General features: G+C 40.7%; 10 protein-coding genes across 10 annotated transcripts; 3 read left to right on the forward strand and 7 right to left on the reverse strand.

The window, feature by feature from the left end:
* Positions 1–67: 67 nt before the first annotated feature.
* ATC70_009336 (uncharacterized protein) lies at positions 68–648 on the forward strand (the record flags this gene model as incomplete). The annotated part of the gene is made up of 3 exons (XM_064828569.1): positions 68–70; positions 152–241; positions 343–648. 3 exons carry the CDS (start codon positions 68–70, stop codon positions 646–648), a joined length of 399 nt encoding a protein of 132 aa, XP_064685771.1.
* Positions 649–1,153: 505 nt separating this feature from the next.
* On the reverse strand, positions 1,154–2,439 carry ATC70_009337 (uncharacterized protein; the record flags this gene model as incomplete). Its single annotated transcript, XM_064828570.1, has 9 exons — positions 1,154–1,162; positions 1,215–1,295; positions 1,357–1,594; positions 1,652–1,706; positions 1,776–1,929; positions 1,983–2,083; positions 2,142–2,163; positions 2,220–2,317; positions 2,376–2,439. The coding sequence occupies 9 exons, from the start codon at positions 2,437–2,439 to the stop codon at positions 1,154–1,156; spliced, it is 822 nt and encodes a 273-aa protein (XP_064685772.1).
* Positions 2,440–4,012: 1,573 nt separating this feature from the next.
* ATC70_009338 (uncharacterized protein) lies at positions 4,013–4,822 on the forward strand (the record flags this gene model as incomplete). The annotated part of the gene is made up of 2 exons (XM_064828571.1): positions 4,013–4,433; positions 4,515–4,822. 2 exons carry the CDS (start codon positions 4,013–4,015, stop codon positions 4,820–4,822), a joined length of 729 nt encoding a protein of 242 aa, XP_064685773.1.
* Positions 4,823–4,871: 49 nt separating this feature from the next.
* ATC70_009339 (uncharacterized protein) lies at positions 4,872–5,337 on the reverse strand (the record flags this gene model as incomplete). Its single annotated transcript, XM_064828572.1, has 2 exons — positions 4,872–5,177; positions 5,248–5,337. The coding sequence occupies 2 exons, from the start codon at positions 5,335–5,337 to the stop codon at positions 4,872–4,874; spliced, it is 396 nt and encodes a 131-aa protein (XP_064685774.1).
* A 1,073-nt stretch (positions 5,338–6,410) lies between these two features.
* Positions 6,411–7,738, reverse strand: ATC70_009340 (uncharacterized protein; the record flags this gene model as incomplete). Its single annotated transcript, XM_064828573.1, has 4 exons — positions 6,411–6,462; positions 6,538–6,680; positions 6,740–6,934; positions 6,995–7,738. The coding sequence occupies 4 exons, from the start codon at positions 7,736–7,738 to the stop codon at positions 6,411–6,413; spliced, it is 1,134 nt and encodes a 377-aa protein (XP_064685775.1).
* A 342-nt stretch (positions 7,739–8,080) lies between these two features.
* On the reverse strand, positions 8,081–10,322 carry ATC70_009341 (uncharacterized protein; the record flags this gene model as incomplete). The annotated part of the gene is made up of 3 exons (XM_064828574.1): positions 8,081–9,894; positions 9,971–10,051; positions 10,109–10,322. The coding sequence occupies 3 exons, from the start codon at positions 10,320–10,322 to the stop codon at positions 8,081–8,083; spliced, it is 2,109 nt and encodes a 702-aa protein (XP_064685776.1).
* A 787-nt stretch (positions 10,323–11,109) lies between these two features.
* Positions 11,110–11,972, reverse strand: ATC70_009342 (uncharacterized protein; the record flags this gene model as incomplete). Its single annotated transcript, XM_064828575.1, has 3 exons — positions 11,110–11,293; positions 11,348–11,832; positions 11,895–11,972. 3 exons carry the CDS (start codon positions 11,970–11,972, stop codon positions 11,110–11,112), a joined length of 747 nt encoding a protein of 248 aa, XP_064685777.1.
* Positions 11,973–12,201: 229 nt separating this feature from the next.
* On the reverse strand, positions 12,202–13,731 carry ATC70_009343 (uncharacterized protein; the record flags this gene model as incomplete). The annotated part of the gene is made up of 6 exons (XM_064828576.1): positions 12,202–12,277; positions 12,333–12,607; positions 12,698–13,084; positions 13,136–13,357; positions 13,419–13,454; positions 13,516–13,731. The coding sequence occupies 6 exons, from the start codon at positions 13,729–13,731 to the stop codon at positions 12,202–12,204; spliced, it is 1,212 nt and encodes a 403-aa protein (XP_064685778.1).
* Positions 13,732–13,930: 199 nt separating this feature from the next.
* On the reverse strand, positions 13,931–14,887 carry ATC70_009344 (uncharacterized protein; the record flags this gene model as incomplete). The annotated part of the gene is made up of 1 exon (XM_064828577.1): positions 13,931–14,887. One exon carries the CDS (start codon positions 14,885–14,887, stop codon positions 13,931–13,933), a length of 957 nt encoding a protein of 318 aa, XP_064685779.1.
* Positions 14,888–16,555: 1,668 nt separating this feature from the next.
* Positions 16,556–17,783, forward strand: GSY1_2 (glycogen synthase; the record flags this gene model as incomplete). Its single annotated transcript, XM_064828578.1, has 2 exons — positions 16,556–16,988; positions 17,038–17,783. The coding sequence occupies 2 exons, from the start codon at positions 16,556–16,558 to the stop codon at positions 17,781–17,783; spliced, it is 1,179 nt and encodes a 392-aa protein (XP_064685780.1).
* Between the last annotated feature and the right edge of the window lie 2,991 nt (positions 17,784–20,774).

Genomic DNA, 20,774 nt, shown 5'->3' on the forward strand with positions numbered 1-20,774 from the left:
TATCATTTATATATAAAATACATCAACACTTGAATTCATTGATATATTATATATATACATAACCAACATGGTATGCATCATTTATAAAAAAAAAAAAAAAAAACATCCGTTAAAAAGAGTAACATTTGTAACAAAATTCCATGTAAAATAGGCTGATACTACACCTGACAATCACAACAACAAGAAGGATCATAACGATAAAGTAACCGCTTTATCTCAAAGCGCTAGATCAGGTCTTCAGGTAAATACTCTGTTTATTTAAGGCTATAGAAATGGCACATGTCTATTCAACAAAACCTACTTACACTCATTTCATTTCCACCTGCCACACAACCAAAATAGTTCCCTGTAGGTCGTATTCATCGTTATTTAAAGGCAAAGGGCAACAGCAATGCACGCGTTGGTGCAAAGGCTGCTGTCTACACTGCTGCTATTCTTGAATACCTTACAGCTGAAGTGCTTGAATTAGCTGGTAATGCTACCAAGGATCTCAAAGTAAAGCGTATTACACCCAGACATTTGCAATTGGCTATTCGTGGTGATGAAGAACTTGACGCGCTCATCAAGGCTACTATCGCTGGTGGTGGTGTTCTTCCTCATATCCACAAGTCCCTTATTGGAAACACAAAGATTGGAAAGAAGATCTAATAAATCAAAAAAAAAAAAAAAAAAAAAAAAAAAAAAAAGAAAAAAGAAATGGCTCTATCCAACTAAAGACATCCTATGCATCGCCTTTCTCAAACCTTCTCTTATATATAATATATAAAAAAAAAACCAGCCTTTATTTTACTCTATCGCTATTAGTATGAATAAATATATATACAGCCTCCATCTGTCAATCCCAAGCTTGTATGAATCATTGTTCTCATCAGAGCCATCAAGAGCACCATCATGGTAGTCAGACACTTTTTTTTTCTTTCTTAATCCCTGCAAGGTAACCCACCAGTAGACAAACTAGACACCCTGTCATCCTTGTCCATAATCCCATGGTCATCATCTCCAGCTCCATCATCATCTGCGTTCTTTTCCTCCCTCTCCTTGGCTGATTTCTTGCATATGTTTGCAATATGTTGTTGTATGACAAGACCTGATCAGTAACATCACTCAAATCATGAGAATATTACGTTTTTGTTTCCCTTCTTTTTATTGCAATTCATGATAGCTATAAATGTAAGCTTTAGCAGTGATTCAACCAGCATTCTATACATACAAACCTCGTTAAAAATGTTGAAATTTACCATGGCTACAGGTTTCTTTTTCTTTTCGCCTGGTTTTCTATCGTCATCCATGTTCAACTAATCATAAAAAAAAATGTATCAGCATATTGCGTAGTAGTTCAAAGGGAAAGAGACCTACTTTGGGCCGTTTCTGATGTCGCTCGTCAGAAAGTTGGGGTCCAGGCGCAATAAGTGGAGCAGGTGGTGGAGGCGAATTGAGTCTTGGGTATTTGGATTGATAGGATTGATAAGCTCGAGTCAATTGAGATGCTGGTTTGGGTACCCTGATCACGGTAGAGGATGTCGATGGTGGATGGTGAAGAGACATTGGCATGGCTGAGGTGACAGTAGGTCGTTTTTGTTGATAGATCGATGCACTACACCATGGCACATGAGTCAACTATCGTTTTGTCTGCTATATTAGCTAAACTTACACTTTATCAGTCTCCTTTTTGGTTTGCTGAAATAGCTTACTCATTGTCGATCGCCCTAATTGCATTTGTATTAGTATCGCATCTTTTTTTTTTGGCATGTTTTTCTGTTGAGAAAGGAACTTACTCGCTGCTTCGTATGAACGTTTACCGGTAGTTGGCACAACACCATGCAACACTTTGATGGATCGTTTTTCCTTTTCATTTTGAATCTTGCTGTATTGGCTCTTCACTTTTTGTTTGATCAATTGTCGCTTCTTTTCAGTCTCTTTATATCGATTCTGTGGCATATGTGAGATAAATCATTGCAAAGCGTTCATGCTGGATCTCTTACCAAGTAGAGTTCTCGCCATTTTGAGGGATCACGATATAAGCCATGCTCGTAATAGTCTTCCCGGATGTCTTTGTATGTGAGGCAATGCTTGAGCCATAATTCTAAGATGCAAGTGTGTGAGTTGTACAATGGATGACAATTTCTAAATGCAAACATTACCATCTGATTCTGCAGCTATATCCTACAACCCATTATGGTCAATACGACATCACTTCTTTCCGTATAGGGTCAACTTACTGGATTTGCTTTCTCTATCTTATATAGTTGCTGTGGCGTTGCGTGAACGAGTGAATTCTTCATCAAAGAATATGGAACACAGCCGACCTCAGAAACAACTAAAACATTTGCAAAGTAGTCAGCATGAAATCTTGTCCAACTCTTGATCAATCATACCATCTAAATGTTTTGTCAAGATATCCTGGCAAGAGACAACTAGTGATTTCACTGTATTGGGCATTGTTTTGCTGTCGAGTTATATATCCCCCCCAAATGCTACCTCTATACCTGCTTAAAAAAAAAAAAAAAAAAAAAAAAAAAAAAGAGTGGAGAGAGAAAAAAAAATGATGGTATATTCAAGTACATTGCTTGTTCGCTTACTTGCCCGGCGGGAAGATCCCATTTATTCAACGTCACTTGGGTCACTCTTCACTCCTTCATCAGGATACATCTATATTGAAGATGTTGTAGTCATGGCTCCTGTCAGGATGGAATCTCGAAAGTTAATCAAGAAGCGAGAGCCCAGTGAATCTCAAAAACCTGCCTAAAGACTTGCTGCACCTTTTTGGAAGTACCTCAATTCATTCAAATCTAGCCAAAACCTTTAGTACTACTTTTGAAATCGGGTATTCATGCGCATATGCCTATTAAGCTATCACTGTAAAGAGGCTCGGCTCTCACTGGCACTGCATTAGCTAGAATAAATGCTTTCGTATGATCCAACATAATATTTACAGCCGTTAAGCACTCCAATTGACCTGGGAATCATTTTGCGGATAATCCAAGCTAACTGGCTAGCATATGTAGGGCTCATAACAAAAATGAGTAATCGCTTTAAGATTTAATACTTGTTCGATTCACGACTCCTCTGTTCTCGGCTTCACAAACATTGATTGTTCATATAAAAGGCATCACCATTAAGTTTGCCAGCTAAAGATGTTTAAACTTCGTTTTGGTTTTTTTGCCTTTTATTTGTTGATCTCTGATCAATTTCGACTTCTTTAATCTACTTCTTAAGATTCGACTATGTAAGCTGTAATGATCAGCCCATACTTCTTAATACATTCTTGGAGTGTTATTCAAGGCGCTTCCAATGGTGCTAATTATAACCTATGTTTTGAATGAGCTTATGGAGTAATCCTTGAAAACACGAAATGGGGTTTTTGGCCAAAATGTCGAGATTTTACATATAAAGATCTTGCAAACAAAATTTCAGTGGTTGCTTTGGATCGAGAGAAATATTTTGATCCAATATATACCATAGTAAAAATTGTCATTTTTGAGGTCAAAAGCGCGATCGCTTGATTTTCGATGAAAGCCATGAGGTATCCCTCATGCTTTTTGGTCAATTTTCGACAATCCCGAAAAACGTTTGTTAAAGTGTCAGAAAGTAAGCGCTAGACGAGCGCAATTGTTGGGTGCTACTCTGGCGGTCTAAAAACGGTTTCTAACATGAGAAATCATAGCTCAAATGCATCGAAATTTTGCTGCGTTTTGCATACTTTTGAGTATTAAGAGGTATTGCAACTATGCAGACAGCCCGTACATGCATTGTTTACATTATTACAGACGTGGAGCATTGAAAGGGAGTCGTATCCACGGCTTAAAGCTGTTTATGGAGGGCTTCACATAATGCTCTAAATTTGAGAAGTCTACGTTACCAAGATATTCAACAGAGCTTGCAGCACTTTGGTGGGATGGACCAAGGCAATTAGCAGCGCGAGCCGCCGCCGCGCAGATTAGTTCCTATTATCAAAGCTTAAAGGCACTCTAAGAAAATTTTACTCTTTTCTCCTCTCTAAAACACTGGAATCATGGCACGTAAAGTATTCCTCGATATTGCAATTGGCGACATTCCATCCTACGAGGACGCACTCAAACGCTATAACAGCGCAAAATCATGGGTCAAGCAATGGCACAGTACCTATGGATTTGCCAGCGACGACCTCGATCAGCTTTCAGCAGAGGAAAAAGAAACACTCACCGACATTTTATCCAATGACCCAACTGCAAGCAGCGAGAAGTGGATTGTGGATGCACCTACAGCATTAGCCGGTGGTCGAGTGGTAATTGAGTTGTTTGATAAAGATTGCCCCAAGACCAGCGAGAACTTTGCTCAGCTTTGCGTGGGTGGTAAAGTAGGTAAAAGCTCAAAGAAACCGTTGCATTACAAGGACACACGCATGTTTCGTCTAGTCAACGATTTCATGGTTCAGGGAGGCGATGTTACCCGAGGTAATTTTAACAGTTTTATATGGGCTGAGCATGGCATATTTGAAAAAGACTCATTGTTTATGCAAAATCATAAAAAAAAAGGGGATGGTTCTGGTGGCGACAGTATTTACAATGGCAAATTCAACGATGAAAAGCCTGGCCTGGCAAAAAAGTTCAATGCAACTGGTCTGGTCGCTATGGCCAACTCTGGCAAAAACTCCAACACATCTCAATTCTTCATCACACTCAGCGACACACACCCTCAGTTTGACAAGATCAATGGCAAATACGTGATCTTTGGTCAAGTTGTCGAGGGTAGCCTGGACGTATTGAAATCCATCAATGCGGTATCCCAGCTCAAAGAGCAACCACAAACTCCCATTACCATTACACACTGTGGACAACTATAGATGGAAACCCGTAGCAATTTTTAATAATAAACTAAGTACAACGAAAAATTTACTCCTGGGATCTAAGACGAGCACCAGCGTTGATGACCTTGACGTTGAGTTGAGCAGCACGTTCGAGGAGAGCAACACGCTTCTTGGAGGAAACGTTGTGGGCAATCTCAGCAGCATAAGAACGGTTGTGCATCAACAAGAGGTTGAGTTCACGGACGTTGGAGACGGTGAACTTGCGGAAACCGTTGGGCAAGAGATCACGGGTCTTCTTGGCAGAACCGTAACCGATCTTGGGCATAGGAGCTTGACCCTTGAAACGTCTACGCATGTTACAATCGATACCCTTGGGCTTTCTCCAAGATTCCTAATCCATTTGCTCACGTTTAGCCATCTTTTCCAACAACACAAATCCATTATGCTCTCAAAATACTTACACCGACACGCATGAAACGGTTAGATTGGTGACGCTTGAAGGTAGCAGTACGCTTCTTCACGATGGTGTGCTTTACGGCAGGAGTGACCATTTTTAAAGCTATGTATGAATAGACAAGAGTTTAATACAGAAATGTTGAGTGATTTGACATGATAGATGAGAGCGTCGTCGAGACATAGCCATTCGTGTGTATTTCAAATGTTGAGTAGTGGTTGCTCACTGCGTGTGTGCATGTATAGTATTGCAAAGTGTCATCTACAAGTTGGTGTATCCCGGTTGTCAGGTGGAAATCTCGATATCACCAATATCCAAAACCTCAAATGCAATCCAATACAAAAATCCACATGTTGATATGATCGCATTTCATGGATGATGTTGTCGTCCTTTCATTATAAATCGGTGCGTCGTAATGGATGGACGGATGGATGGATCGATGGCTATGTCTCTCTGCGCTACATCTAAAACACCATGTATTACCTTCTTAGTGATGCTGGAAGAGGAGGATCTTGTGCTTGATGCTTTGATTAGGGATTTTACAAATGCCTTGGGTGTGTGTACGTTGATCTCTTTGATTCCGGTATGCGAGAGCTGCTATCCGAGCCGGATTTAGAGGAATGAAAGACAATGATGACTTGGATTCCTTCAGCTCCATCCTCCCTCCCCATGTATTGTTGAAGGACAGAAGGTTGATGGCAACTCCGAATGAGTAAGGGAACAAACAACACAAACATAGTGTTCTTCTTTTTTTTTTTTTTTTTTTTTTCTCTTTGATACAACACCCCACTCTACTTGAATTACTATTACATACATCATGGCTGGTTCTGCTGCAGGAGGTTTAGGATTTCATCCACATTTCGCTGGATTCACTCACCGTTTCGTTGGAAAGGCATTAGGTGCCACCATGTGGTTTTGGATGATGTACCGTGCCAAGCAAGACGGCCCTGTTCTTTTGGTAATATCGCTCGATGAGACGCTTTAGTGTGTGTGTGTATAAATTGACATGTTATGTATCTATTTAGGGCTGGAGACATCCTTGGGATCACCATGGAGACGATCACCACGACGAACACCATTAAATACCGAATTTAACTATTTTATTATATATATTTCTCTGAATAAAAGCAAAATGGATAGCATCGCCCTGCGTTCGTCTGGACTACTATACTACTGACGACCTCTAGTTTGCCTCTTGAATCGTGTCTCTCTTCGCATGCGTCTATAGTTGAACGAAAGAATCAGTACACAACCCAATGATGGACTCAGTCTTTACATGCGGATTATCATCACTTACCTAATATTTCTCTCTTGAGCTACTAACAATTTCTCCAGTTCGTCATTTGACAGCATATCCATGTGTGGCGCCCACTGTTTGGCTTCTTCAATCGATCTGAACCCGCTATCCAAATGTGTACGAATTTCGCCATCTATCGAAAACTGTTTGAAGCAACATCAGAGCCTTTGCAACCATGCTCGCAATGTACTGAACACCATACCTCATCCACATATTGCTTTTTATGCAGCAGCAGCTGCTCTCGGATAGCATGCGATATGATGGCCACATACTCTCCTCCCACACCAAGCTCAGATGCTAATTGACGGCTAAATACTTCAGGGGCATTTGTCTTTTCGTTTTGCATTTCCCATTCAATTTGGTCTCTGTAGTTGACTTTGCCTACTTGCAGATCAAGCTTTGCATGTGGAATATCAGCTTGTGATCGGTATTCAGCCGAATGTATAGAAATACTTACATTGATAATCACCCGCGTATGCTCTGATGGCAGTTCTGCTTGACTGTAGCTCTCAAAGTCGTTGATTTGTGCACGAATGGACTCGGCGATAGGTTGAAGGAATTTGTGGATGGGTAAATCAAGATCCTGACACAGCATAATGGCAAATCTATCAGGTGTCAAATACTGCTCATTCAAATTCCACAGAAATCTATCTCGCAGCTTGATGGAGTCAATATCAATGTCGAGTCGAATAGGCACCAAATTCTCCTCTGTTTCCGAGATCTTGCTTAAATCATGAGTGGAATATACCATCTCGTTCTTTTGACGAATCACTTTAGGCCAGTCTGGCGGTGGTGGTGCTGCAACGCCTGGCAGAGTGCTGTGGGTTGTTTCACTTGCAACAGCATTCCTATCACTTGCACTGGCAGCAGTCTTTTTGGGGGTATTTTGACTAACACCTTGGTCCATATCCTCATCTTCATCTTCATCAGATTCCTCCATCATTTGATCAAACTCGTCCTCTGATTCATTTCCTCTGAAACGCGTCTTTTTAGGCACATACGACTCAGGCAGCAATAATGCGTTGTCGTCAGAATGCTTCAGTCGTGCAGGATAGGCAGAAAAGACACCTTGGGTTCGTTCTGATGGCATGATATTCGACATGAGTGGATACGCTACCTGAGGATGAAATACCCGCTGCTGCTGTGGTTGTTGCTGTTGGTACTGCTGCATTGAATGGGGTAGGATCGTATTGTTTTGCATTTTGATTAATTCAAGAGAAAAAGAGTTAAAAAAGGGGGTTGAGACTTTTCATTTGTTTATGCGATGGAATATGGTGTGCACATACTATTGACATGATCTACAATTTTGACAGTGCTCTTGTATGATAAGCTGTGGTGATTCATTGGTGCAACTGCAAGACATACCCAGTGACCTGGCAACCTGGTATCAATGCAGTAGACACATGATGGCATTGCTTCACTTGATACGATCTAATAACTGCAAAACACAGGATAAAAGAGCAAGATCTTACGGGGTACATCCTACGACGCTTCTAATGAGCGCTATTCGACTCTAAAGCGCTTGGGAGAGCCGTATTTTATTCTAGTTTGATGATTTTACATTATTAAAGTATTTGGGAGCCGCTAACGGTAACCAGGCAGACTGAATAGCAGATACACCTCTCACATAATGCTTTGTAGTAAACACCAATTCATTATACAAGATGCCCTCCACACGCTTACCGAACATGGCCGAACCTGGGTGAATTTTCACCAACTGGCTGCCTGCAATACTCTTGTAAGATCCATCTGGTTGCAGCAGGGCAGTGTTCTGGAAGAATCCAGTCAAGAAGCATTTGAGGACGTTGTCTGTATCTGATCCACAGGTGCTATTGGGGTTCATGTCGATTCTCTCGCAGAAACGAATCAATTGGTCTCTAACTTCCAAGGCAATTTTGATGTTTCTGTTGTTGATAAAGTTCTCTTTGCACCATTCAATATCACCCTTGACTTCCCAGTACGATTTCAGCACATTCAAGAGTGTCAAATGATCACCGTCAGGATGAAGGAACTTCTTTTTGGCTTCAGATGCTTGTTCCCGCTTGTCGGACGGTGTGAAAAAGATGGAATCGACAGACAGCAGCGAGATGATGGCGATGACCTCTAACGAACAGCCATATTCCTTGGATTGGATTAAGACCTTGGAGTAGTTGGGGTCCAAGGGGAATTCAGCCATTTGTTTACCCAGATCAGAGAGATCGCCCTTGTCATCAATGGCACCCAATGCGTACAGCTCCTCTAAAGCACGCACTAAGGAGGACCTGGAAGGGCGGTCCATGTAGTCAAACTCCAATACATTGGTAATGCCTGTTGCTTTGAGTGATAAAACCGCAGCTGCCAGATTACAACGACGAATTTCAGGCACAGTATCATCCTCCAGCTCTCTGAATGCACCTTCTGTATACAAGCGATAGCACACACCAGCAGCCTCTCTTCCAGCACGACCTGTACGCTGCCATGCCGAACTCTTGGAAATGGGATGCAGTAGCAATGACTCTACACCAATCTTGGGGTTAAATCCTCGCAGTTTAGCCAATCCACAATCAATGACATATTTGATGCCTGGAATGGTGATACTGGTTTCTGCAATGTTGGTGGATAAGATGACCTTGCGAGTGTTTTCAGGTGCTGGATCGAATACTTTCTGTTGTTGTGATGGTGGGAGAGCAGCAAACAAAGGGCATGCTAGTAAACGCTGCTGCTGAGGACGCAGTTGAGCAGAATATTCGTTGACGAGGGCTGTTAAGCTTTCGATCGCATCTTGACCGGGCAAAAACACCAAGATATCACCCTTGGGGTTATTGACGTGGATCTGAAATATGCTCACCAAACAGGCATCCAAATAATCTGCTTGCGGTTCGACTGTAAACATGGTATCCACAGGGTATAATCGACCAGACACATACAAAATCTTTGCATGGTTGAAGAATTCACTAAATTTTTCGGCATCCAGAGTAGCACTCATTATGACAATCTTGAGGGGCTGAATAGATGCGTCTTCCTTGTGCTTCTCCAATCTCACTCTCTGGATCTTTTTGATCATACCAAATAACATGTCTGTTCGAAGCGTGCGTTCATGCGCTTCGTCCAAAACAACCACCTTGTAGCGCAGTAGTAATTCGTCTGATAAAATCTCTCGAAGCAACATACCGTCGGTGAGGTATTTGATGATGGTTTGTGGACTGGATGTATCGTCAAAACGTACTGTGTAACCCACTTTTCCTCCTAGTCTTGTCATTGTTTCTTCTGCAACACGCTTGGCCAGATTGACAGCTGCTACTCGACGAGGCTGGGTTACTGCGACACTGCCAATCTCTTTGGATGCTAAACCTGCTTCGATCAAAAACTGTGGAATCTCTGCAGCCACGATGATGAGTTGATCCATCCAGATGTGAATATATATAAAAAAAAAAAAAAAAAAAAAAGCACTTACGGGTTGTCTTGCCAGATCCAGTTTCACCCATCACAATCACTGTGTCATTTTCTTCTAAACATTGGATGATAGCATCGCGACCTACATTGCGAAATGAGTAAACCACCTTGTCCATCTACGCAAGTGCTTGACAAATACCTGTGTAAATGGGCAATTGCTTTCTAAATGCCAGCATGTCCTCCTTCTTTTGTACAAAATCAGCATGGCTCAAACGCTTCGTCTTGGCATTGAATTTGTCCCTGTTGTTGTTTTTGTTGTGTTTCCTCTTCTTGTTCTCGGTTTTTGAGTCTTTGAACTCCCATTCGGCTTCATTTGCAGCGTCCTTTTCTTGGAAATCAACAACTCTCTTCATGTGTAGCTTGGTTTAATGTAGAAAAAGTAATGCTTATAATTTTTTCGACATTTTTTTCTTGTCAATCCAAACGAGCAGTGGTCACAAGCATGCCCAACACAGTCCCGGATCAAGGCACAACTATGAATGGTCTGCTTTATCTGTTCATTGCAGCAGAAATGCATAGACGACAATGAGTATCAGGCTTACACACCCTTCAAAGCTCTATGGCAACGCTGTTTGTGATAACCATTTGAATAAAACTCATGTTGATCAATCAACAAGATTCCAAATCTACATGTTTCTTTCAAATTATGATGTCAAATGCGTTGTTACTGTCCGATGCTTTCAGGGCTTGCATAACGAATTCAGTGATCTGGAGGGTGCAATTAGATACATCTCTTGCCTCATCCCTCTTTATTTCTTTAGATTGGCTCCCTTAACACAATATAAGGCAAGTGTTTGCACGAGTTTCTGCCTTTGTTAGATGGCAAGATGTCAAATGGCTATTGTCGCTGACATACGATGGTGCTCTCGAAGGACTGAACTGTGCATACAACTAAACGGAGAGTGCTTTGTACGTTCTACTACCTAACATATACAACAAAAAACATCAAGCTATACCAACAAAAGTGAAAGATGCAGGTCCGGAAATCTGCTATAAGATCACTTCAAACGTTACAACCCACAACGCATACAGTATGTCTGGTGTCATTGGATTGTGATGGACTAATGAACAATGTATAGGGTGAACAATGAGTAGAGAGTGGGCTGGCAATTGTGCCATCACGTTTGAACAATTCAAAGTTTAGAATCGTTTATTATTAGCTTGCTGTAATCCTTCTATTTCTTTCTTCAATTTTTCTAACTCTGCCTCCTTTTCGGCGACTCTATGTGATGCTGTCCTTAATGCTTGTATTGATTGTTGGTACATGCTGTCATACTGTTCAATGATAAGGCTGGTTGGTGAAATAGAGGCTAGCATATGATTGCTACACAAAACGTCAAACATCTATTGCCTGCTCTGCACAGCTAAAGAAACCTACCTAGATCCCTCTGTTAATTTGTACGGTGTATTTGACATGAAGTTTTTGTATCCAAGTGTGCTTTCCGTCATGTTTGTGATATCAATTGGCAGTTTTGCAATGGATGATTTCATATCCCAAAAAGCAAATTCGTAGCTATGTGTCGACTTATCGGCCAAAGCGTTATTGAGTGTGGATGATATGATGGCAATGCAGCCATGTGGTATATTTTGCGAGTAGGATTGCATCCATAACTGATCTCGAACAGACAGTGCTATATCTGTTTGTCTTCTAAATTTGAAATATCCTACAATAGATGAGAGATCCCTCTGTTGAGTTTGCACAAGGGCTTTGTTGATGTTGCCATGATCATCGTACGGCTTTTCCTTCAATATCTGAAAGCCATGAATGATGATAAAGTCCTCTCGTCGTTCGTATGCCTGTTCAGAAGAATCGTCGTTTGTGAGGGTTGTTTTGTACGAGAGCACGCCCAACAAGAAGCCTTCCTAGAACACAGTCAGATTCGCTTAGTTGTCAATCTCTTTGTCTGAAGCATCTCCACACACACAATATCAGTTTTCGAATTCGCACATTCGTACAGTAGAGAGGAGAGTACAGTTCCACTGAGACGAACAGAATAAGCCATAGTATCCGTAGTGAGTGTTTTTTTTCAAAAAAAAAAAAAAAAAAAAAAAAAAAAAAAAAAAAAAGAGAAACAAGAAAAATTTATTCAGAGAAAATAAGAGTAATTTATGCTTTGTGTGAGAAAAAGACAGTGTGTAAAAATAGATACGAAGAGGAGGGGGGGGGGAATATATTACAGAATGTTGGTGCGGCAAAGAAAATCTATAAAATTGAGTTTTTCATTGTCCTGTTCATGTCTCGACCTTGAGTTTCTTGGATGTCGTAGGAGGATTCTCAGCATACGGATAGGATCTCTTTTCGTAGGAGCTAAAAGGAAAATTGCTTAGCATACATGTCCATTAAATCAACAACAAAAACTTACCCTCCTGCTGCTCCTCCTGCTGGTGGCGGTGCTCCCGCATTTGATTCAGGTCGAACACTCAGAGGCGATGGTCGATAATCCCTTGCATTCGATGGCCAGTGAAACGCACCTGGATTTGTGGGTGTAGCAGAAAAGTTCAATGGGCTAGGCAGTTCATTCTGTTGATAAAACTCGGGGTAGAATGTAGATGGTGATGGCAAGTTTTGAGCAAATTGAGATGGCAGAGCAGAGGGAGGGCCTACAGCAGCAGATGTGGTAGATCGATTTGATTGCATCTAATCAGATTGGAGTTAGTATACAATGTCAGTTTTTTTTTTTTTTTTTTTTTTTTTTTTTTTTTTTTTCGTCAAAGTGTAAGCTCTCACCTGTTGCTGTGCGTGTTGCTGTGGTGGTGTCTGCTGTTGTTGGTGTTGAGCACGTTGGTCTGGGTTATAGCTAGTAGGTTCAGGGCTTTCATTTGGAATTTGCACTCTGAGGTTTGGTCTCTTTGTGCCATCATTCTTGACATCCAACTCTGACGAAGGAGATGAGATTGGCATGGGTTGCGAAGGGGGAGGCATCGAGTTTTCTTTTGTCGCTTGTTGGTGGTGATGTTGAGGTGGAGGCTGCACATACATTGGTTGAGGTGGAGATGGGTAGGTCATTGCATTGTGTCCTTGCACGATCACTTGCTGTTGATGGTGTGGAGGTGGAAGCGGAGCGTACATCATTGGCCGTTGTTGAGGGTGTTGTGGTGCATAATTTGTGTTTGGCTGTAAAGACAAATGAGTGAATTATACCATTGGATAGAATGTAAAACTTACCATATACATTGGATACATTTCGTAAGGTGGTATTTGACGTTGAACCATATTTGGATCACCTGCTGTTGCTCCTGTTGGCGGTGGAGGAGCATTGTAATGCATCATCGGTGCAGGGCTCGGCTGATACTGTTGAGATTGAACAATCTGATATGAGTCCCTTTCATCTGCATCAGATAAATCATGAGAATTGTCCTCATCGCCCTTCTCGCTTGCATTCGTAAACTAGAGCAAGTTTCGACATGGTCAGAGTTTCAAGTAATTTGAATAAGAATGGTATACATACATCATCATTCGATTTGCTCTCATATGGCTCATCGTACTAAATTAGGTTTTGTTTTGTTGATAAATTGTAAATAAAGGAATGGTTAAACGGTACTAACCTCTGTATATCGCATCAGGACTTTATCGATATCAGTGCTGGCATACTGCACAAGCTTGTTGTTGGAGTTGTTGAGGATGATCAATGCAATCTCGCAGTTACAAAGCACACTAAGCTCGTAGGCCTTCTTCATGAGACCATGCTTTCTCTTCAGGAATGTAACTTGTCTGTTACGATCATCGGTGATAGGTTGAATTCTGATCTTTTTGCGACCCATAGTATGTTAGCAAAGAGGGGGGGTATATCTGCAATACATAAACACATGTCAACACAAGCAAATCGTTTTCTTGTATTCATTTTTACCTTGATAGTGATTAGGGAAAAAAAGAAAAAAGAAAAGGGAAAAATAGAAAAGAGGATTAGAAATAGTAACACTGATATAAATAGATGAAAAAATTAATATTTTATTGGCCAATCTATTTATAGCCCATGCCATGTACTTGTTTGGGCAATGCTAGGCGGTTCAAGTCAGACATTAAAATGCTGCCAGCATTGGCCACATTCAATGATTCAACAGATGGATCCATTGGTAAGGACACTCTTAGTTCATTGGAAAACGCATCATCAACGCCATGGTGCTCTGAGCTAAGGATCAATGCCATCTTCTTGATTGATGGTAAGACAGATCTTGGTTGATTCCAAAACCATACTCCTGTTCCTGGTACTGCATTGGACTGATTTTCCGGGGACCACACCTCGCCATTTGGTGAATTCCTTGGTAGCATGTCGGCTACAATGGGCGTATATCCCCCAGCCTTCAGTTGATCCAGCACTTGATTTGCTTTTAACGTTAAATGTGGCCATGTAAGACTTGTGCCTCGGCTTGCACGAATGCATTTATCATTGTAAAGATCACATGAATGATGAGTAATTAGTCCTGATTGCCATCCTAATGCCTTGGCTGTTCTCACCAGTGTGCCTAAATTACCGGGATCAGAGATGCGATCAAACACCAAGATGCGATCATGGCTGAGTATCTGAGCATCATCTCTGGTGCGTGGAATAATGGCCTCTGCAAAGATGTCATGATTACCAGGTTTTGATGCAGTGCCTAATATCCGCCTTGCTAAATTGATATCGGCCACGTAGTATTGTTGAGCTGGAAACAGTTCAGGATGCTTAATCACTTGAAGAGAGGGAGATTGAATGTCTGTTTCTGTGTTCAGGTCTTTCTTGGCGGTCACTACCATTGACTTGAATTGGATGCCCTGGTCGCGAACTTCTTGCACTGTCTTGAAGCCTTGTATCATGACGCTGCCATGATCTAATCTGTATTGTTTCTTCTCTCTCAGCGCTAGGAAATGCTTGACATGTGTGTTGTGCTGGCTAGCAAGTCGATGAAACAGATTTGGCAATTGGTATTTGCTTGCCATGAGGATGAATAACTAGTATTCTGTTGCAGTCAAGGAGTAATAATCCAAGGTAAACAAGGCTGACTGGGAGATTCAAACTGTATCTTTTTTTTTTTTTTTTTTTTTTAGTTGTTTTTCGGATTTAATTGCCGTAATTTATCCCATACGATGTATTTCTGCTATACACTAGGCCTTTTGTGTAATATGTGTCAAATTCTAGCGTGCATCTTTTCATAGTACATCGAGATAAAGCGCCATTACTTTATATCTTGTACTATCTCGCCACAAAATACAATTGCGATCATGGAGTGTAGCAATTTCCATTGACTCCTATGAATTGCGCTAGATTGAGATTGCTCCTATCTCAATGTCCCGTTCAACATGCTACTGATCTTGACCCTCTTTCATTTTACTTTGCACCAGACCCCACGAATACAAAGACACTCTTGAATAAGTCATTATTCCCAAACATTCAATTAATTTACATGCAAGCTTAATTGGCTTTGTAGCACATCGTGTAATAGCATTTCTTGTAAAATGTGCGTTATTAAAGACTGTTATACAGTGTAATTTGGGCGTACAGCAGAAGAAATGTATACAATACACAAAGACACGTGTTGAAGAGCTTAATTTTTCAGTCCAGCCTCATCATTACATGATAAAACATGTTGATAAGCTGTCAAATTGTCTTGCTCTTAAGCCGGCCTTTCGGCTTAGTATGATACATGTACTTTCTGGTACTAAATGTTTGCATTGAAGATTACTGTGTTTACCTGAGATGCGACTTATTGCTGCAATTGATGGCAAATGATTGTCCTCAAGTGAATAGCTCTTGCTGTCAGCACATATTGTATGCTGTGCCACATTTATTAATAATACAATTAATTTGGTATTTTTAGACTCGAGTAGTATCTGTTTAATGATGGATGCTAGAAGGGTCATTATTAAGCATTGTGGCTATCACAACCACGTATCGGCACATTGCAAACATTTGACAGTTACAATGCTCGGCGGCGAGTGAAGGCTCCTTCTCTCATAATCAAATTTCCATGCACAATGGCCATGATCTTACGATACTCGAAGCCCCTATTCTGACATAGACGAATATGGAACTCTGGCTTCTTCATTCTGTTGCGTACTTGAATATGTATGCCTTGCTTTTCTGGCATTTTCTCGATAGGAATCCCTGGGATTATGAGCATAAAAATCAGTTTAATGGAAATATCAGATGCCATCATTTTGGAAATCCAAATCAGGTCCTATTTTAAATATCTCGATGAGTACCTCTGAACACTGGTAATAGTTGTCTGTACTAAATGCTCCAAACTGTCTTTAGAGCAATATGAACTCTATTTTGATTTAGTCATTCCTTACACGACATGAGAAAATACACTAATCAAGTTAGCATGTATGCAATGTCTAGTGTTCCCGCAAATGATTACATGTAAAGTTCGGATACTAAGGAGTTTCTGCGTTCACATGAGATAAAAAAAGATCAGCCCATAATGTTGTTTTTAGCGAGCGAGGCTATTTTAGTAGCAGTAATGAGATCAATTGATAGTAGCTGACCAAACATTCGGGCCTTTTGCTTATGAAAAACCGTCGTCGTCGTCGTTGTGTGACTAGATGAGAGATAAGAAAAGAGTGCGAAAACTCTTTTTGTACATGTGAGAGAGCGCATTAATCAGGATGGCGGGTTCAACAGATGATGAGCTAGACATCCATTATTATGAGATACCACCAACCTATGATGAGTTTCTCAAAAATCATCTTATACCAAACAAGCCATGCATTATTGGCCCTTCTTTCACCCGCAGTTGGAAAGCAAACAAGGAATGGATAGTGACAAATGACAACAGTAAAGAGAACTTGCAGCATCAATCCAAGTATAAACCTAATTATACACATTTGCGTCAACAATACGGCACCGCTCAGGGTCAAGTGGCTCGATGTAACAAGCGCCATTTCACTGATCAAGAACGCACCGAAATGCCATTTGCTGACTTTTGCGCAAAATGGCAGGAGGATGATGGCCAACCTTCGCTTGACTATCTCAAAGATTTGCATCTGCAGAAAGCTTTTCCAGATGATAGGTTTTATACTGTGCCTGATTTATTTGAAGGTTTGTATCGGGTGTTTTCTGCATTCAATCTGTAAATAACGTTATATAGATGATTGGCTGAATGAGTATTGGTTACAACAAAAGGGAGATGATGACTACAGATTTGCATATTTTGGAGGCCATACAACATTCACGCCACTCCATGCAGACGTCTATAGATCCTACTCTTGGTCCAGCAACATTTGTGGTATCAAAAAATGGACCTTGTTCCCACCTGGACAGGAATCACTATACCAAGATAAATTCAACAATGCTGTATACGATATACGAGATGTTGACTCTACCCAATTTACGAAATTCGATCAAGCAAGAAAAATAGAGGTGTACCAAAAGGATGGCGAAACTGTGTTTGTACCCTCCAACTGGTTTCATCAAGTAGAGAATATCGGTGCTACTATCTCTATCAATCACAATTGGATTAATGCAAGCAACCTGATGTTCACCTATGCATCTTTGCGAAAGGATTGGAATGACTGCAAGCATGCTATTGAGGATCTACAGGACACCATGTCCCCGATGGAATTTTTGCAGGAATGTCAAAAGTTGTTGATGGTGCATAGTGGCTGGGATTGGCGCATATTCTTGAATATGATGGCCCACGTGGTAGCAAACAGAGCCAAGCAACCCGATGTCCCGGTAAATCAGCCTGATTTGGCGTGGCAAATGGACCGTATAGACGAGGTGTTGAAACAGTGGAAAGAAGACGAACATAGATTAATAGAATACTTTGAAAGCAACGATCTAATGACTGTCTACACACAGCTCAGATCAGATATGAATAGCATCAGACAATAAAGGTCGTTTTTGCTCTTGCTTTTAATATGTGAATGATGCTTGATTTCTGTACCAAACCAAGTTTTATTGATCTAAGCGCACGCTTCATTGTTTATGGCATCCATATATAACACGCCAGTAGAAACATAATAGGTGCCTTTAAATGTAAAGATTTGTCTGTTATGTAATGATTCGCATTACACATGTCTCAGTCCACATGATTGATACATTAGGATAGCATACGAGTTTTTACGCTTCGGATGGCTCTCTGTCTTCGCTTTGCTTCAGTGAGAACCAACCTGCGCAACGGCAGCTCGCGCTACCGATTGCCCTCGCGTATCTTATCATAATACTACTACGTTCAAGTTGACCCTCTACTTACACATAAAAACTCTTTATATTATCTGTGGATTTGTTTCTTATGTGATGCTCTACATCCATATACACGTAGCTACTTCATATACAGGCAAGTATCATACTGGTATTCCCACTTTTTAGTCCTTAGTGTCCCTAATACAGTAAAATTTGAGTGAGTTTGAGCTGCGTTTTCTCGCGTTCAAGACCTTTTTAGATCGTCAGAATAGCACCAAGCAGTTGCTCTCATCTGGCGGTTACTTTCTGACACCTTTGCTCAACTTTTTGGGGATCAAAAAAACATGAACAAAAATCGATCAAAGAGCATGAGGTACCTCTCATGGTTTTCATCGAAAATCAAACAATCGCGTTTTTTATCCAAAAAATGAAAACTTTTACTATGGTATGTATTGAATCAAAATGTTTCTATCGATCCAACGTAGCCTCTGAAATCATCTTTGTAGGACTTTGATATGAAAAATCTCGACTTTTTGGCCAAAGACCTCTTTTCATATTTTCGCAAATTACTCAATAAGTTTATTCAAAACATTTACTTTACTTGTTACCATTGGAAGCGCCTTGAAAAGCACTCCAAGAAAGCTTAAAGAAGCAGAGAATGATCATCATATATTATATAGTCGAATCTGCAAAAATAGCTCAATCGAGTCCAAAATCATCAAGATTTGTCCAATCTGGAGTAAACCAAAAGCCTGAGATTAAATTGATTTTGGCGGCGGCTGGTGGGGCCTGCTGGCAAACTCAATGCCCCTTTAATCATCGTAGAAGCAATACATTAATATATAAATGCCATTGAAGCCTATGGAAAGTAGGTGGCAAGTTACGTAGCACTACTGCTAGACATGCTATTCCTTGTGTTTTATATTTAATAACGCCAGTCCATCAAAATACTTGTTAGATCAACTCCTTTCCTTTTTGAGGCTTTGAAAGTGTCTAGGGACCAGCATTTCCACTCTTTGGTTGGCTTCCACCAAAGCGAAGCGTAGATTAGGAAACCACCCGAAGTGTCGAGAGGCTCGTATGATTAATGATTTTACAATCAATCAACAAAGATCACTGTTATTTCTACCCTCTTTCCTCTACTCAATGCTCTCAACGTTTTCTTTGAACGACGGCCCAAAGCCTCAGAGATTTTCCTATTTACTGCAGACATGTTATGCAGCCCATGCATCGACAATGTCCAGACTAACGTTATTAAATATAGAATGCAATAAAATATCATTATGAACGATATAGAAGGCAATAAAATATCATCATAAACGATAGTGCTATGACCTTCCACCTACTTTCTATACGCTTCAAGGGTATTTACTACTGTATTGCCTTATGAAAAGGGCATGAGTTTTCCAGCTGGCCCCACCAGCCAAAATTAATGCAAACCCAGAATCATAGTCTGTTCCAGATTGGACAAATTTTAATGATTCTGGACTCGATCGAGCTATTTTTGCAGATTCGACTAAGTGATGTATGATAATCACCCCATGCTTCCTTAAGCTTCCCTGGAGTACTTTTCAAGGCGCTTCCAATGGTACCAAGTTATATAGATGTTTTGAATTCACTTATTGAATGATTTGTAAACATATGAAAAGAGGTTTCTGGCCAAAATGTCGAAATTTTACATATCAAAGTCTCACAAAGATGATTTCAGAGGTTGCTTTGGATTGATAGAAACATTTTGATTCAAGATATACCATAGCAAAAGTCTCCATTTTCAAGGTGAAAAACGCGATCGTTTGATTTTCGATGAAAACCATGAGGGGCACCTCATGCTTTTTGGTCGATTTTTGACCATGTTTTTTTGGTCCCCAAAAAGTCGAGCAAAAGTGTTGGAAAGTAACTGCCAGATGAGAGCAACCATCTGGGGCTATTCTGACGATCTAAAACGGCCTTGAACGCAAGAAAATGCAGCTCAAATGCACTCATATTTTGCTGTATTAGGGACACTAAGGACTAAAAAGTGGGAATACCAGTATGCTGCTTGCCCGTATATGAAGTAACTACGTGTATATGAATGTAGAGAATTACATGAGAATCAGATCCACAGATAATATGAAGGGTTACTATGTGTAAGTGGAGGGTCAAAATGAAAGTAGTAGTATTATGATAAGATACACAAGGGTAACCGGTAGCTCGAGCTGTCGCTGTGCAGGTTGGTTCTCTACCTTTGCTTCGCTTCGGTGAGAACCATCCAAAGCATAAACACTCATATGATTAGTGATTATATATCAATCAACAATCAGGGTTCTTCTTCTAACATTTAAGCTATATTAATTTTGGGATATTAGCCAAAGGCCCGCGGCAGCGCGAGCCGTTTGAACGTAGGTTGGTTTCCACCGAAGCGAAGCGTAGGTCAGGAAACCACCCGAAGTGCTGAAAGGCTCGTATAAAATAGTGAAATTATTGATATATCGATTGTCGCGATGTACTCGCGATCAAATGACTTAAAGAAGCCCAATAGCACAAAAATACTAATGGGCTCTAAATACAGTTTCATGGGTTGTAGCATCAAAATGAGGCTGTAGCCAGTGGACTGTACTGACCCATGGAATGAAGTAGATCGGCAATTGCAAGCATTTCATTGCGCAACGGTTTGTGATACCTTACCAAGCATCGAGCCCAAATGTTGGTCTCAGCTTCCAA

This window comes from Mucor velutinosus (genome assembly GCF_035048745.1).
Source record: "Mucor velutinosus strain NIH1002 chromosome Unknown tig00001563, whole genome shotgun sequence".
In the NCBI taxonomy this organism is placed as follows: domain Eukaryota; kingdom Fungi; phylum Mucoromycota; class Mucoromycetes; order Mucorales; family Mucoraceae; genus Mucor; species Mucor velutinosus.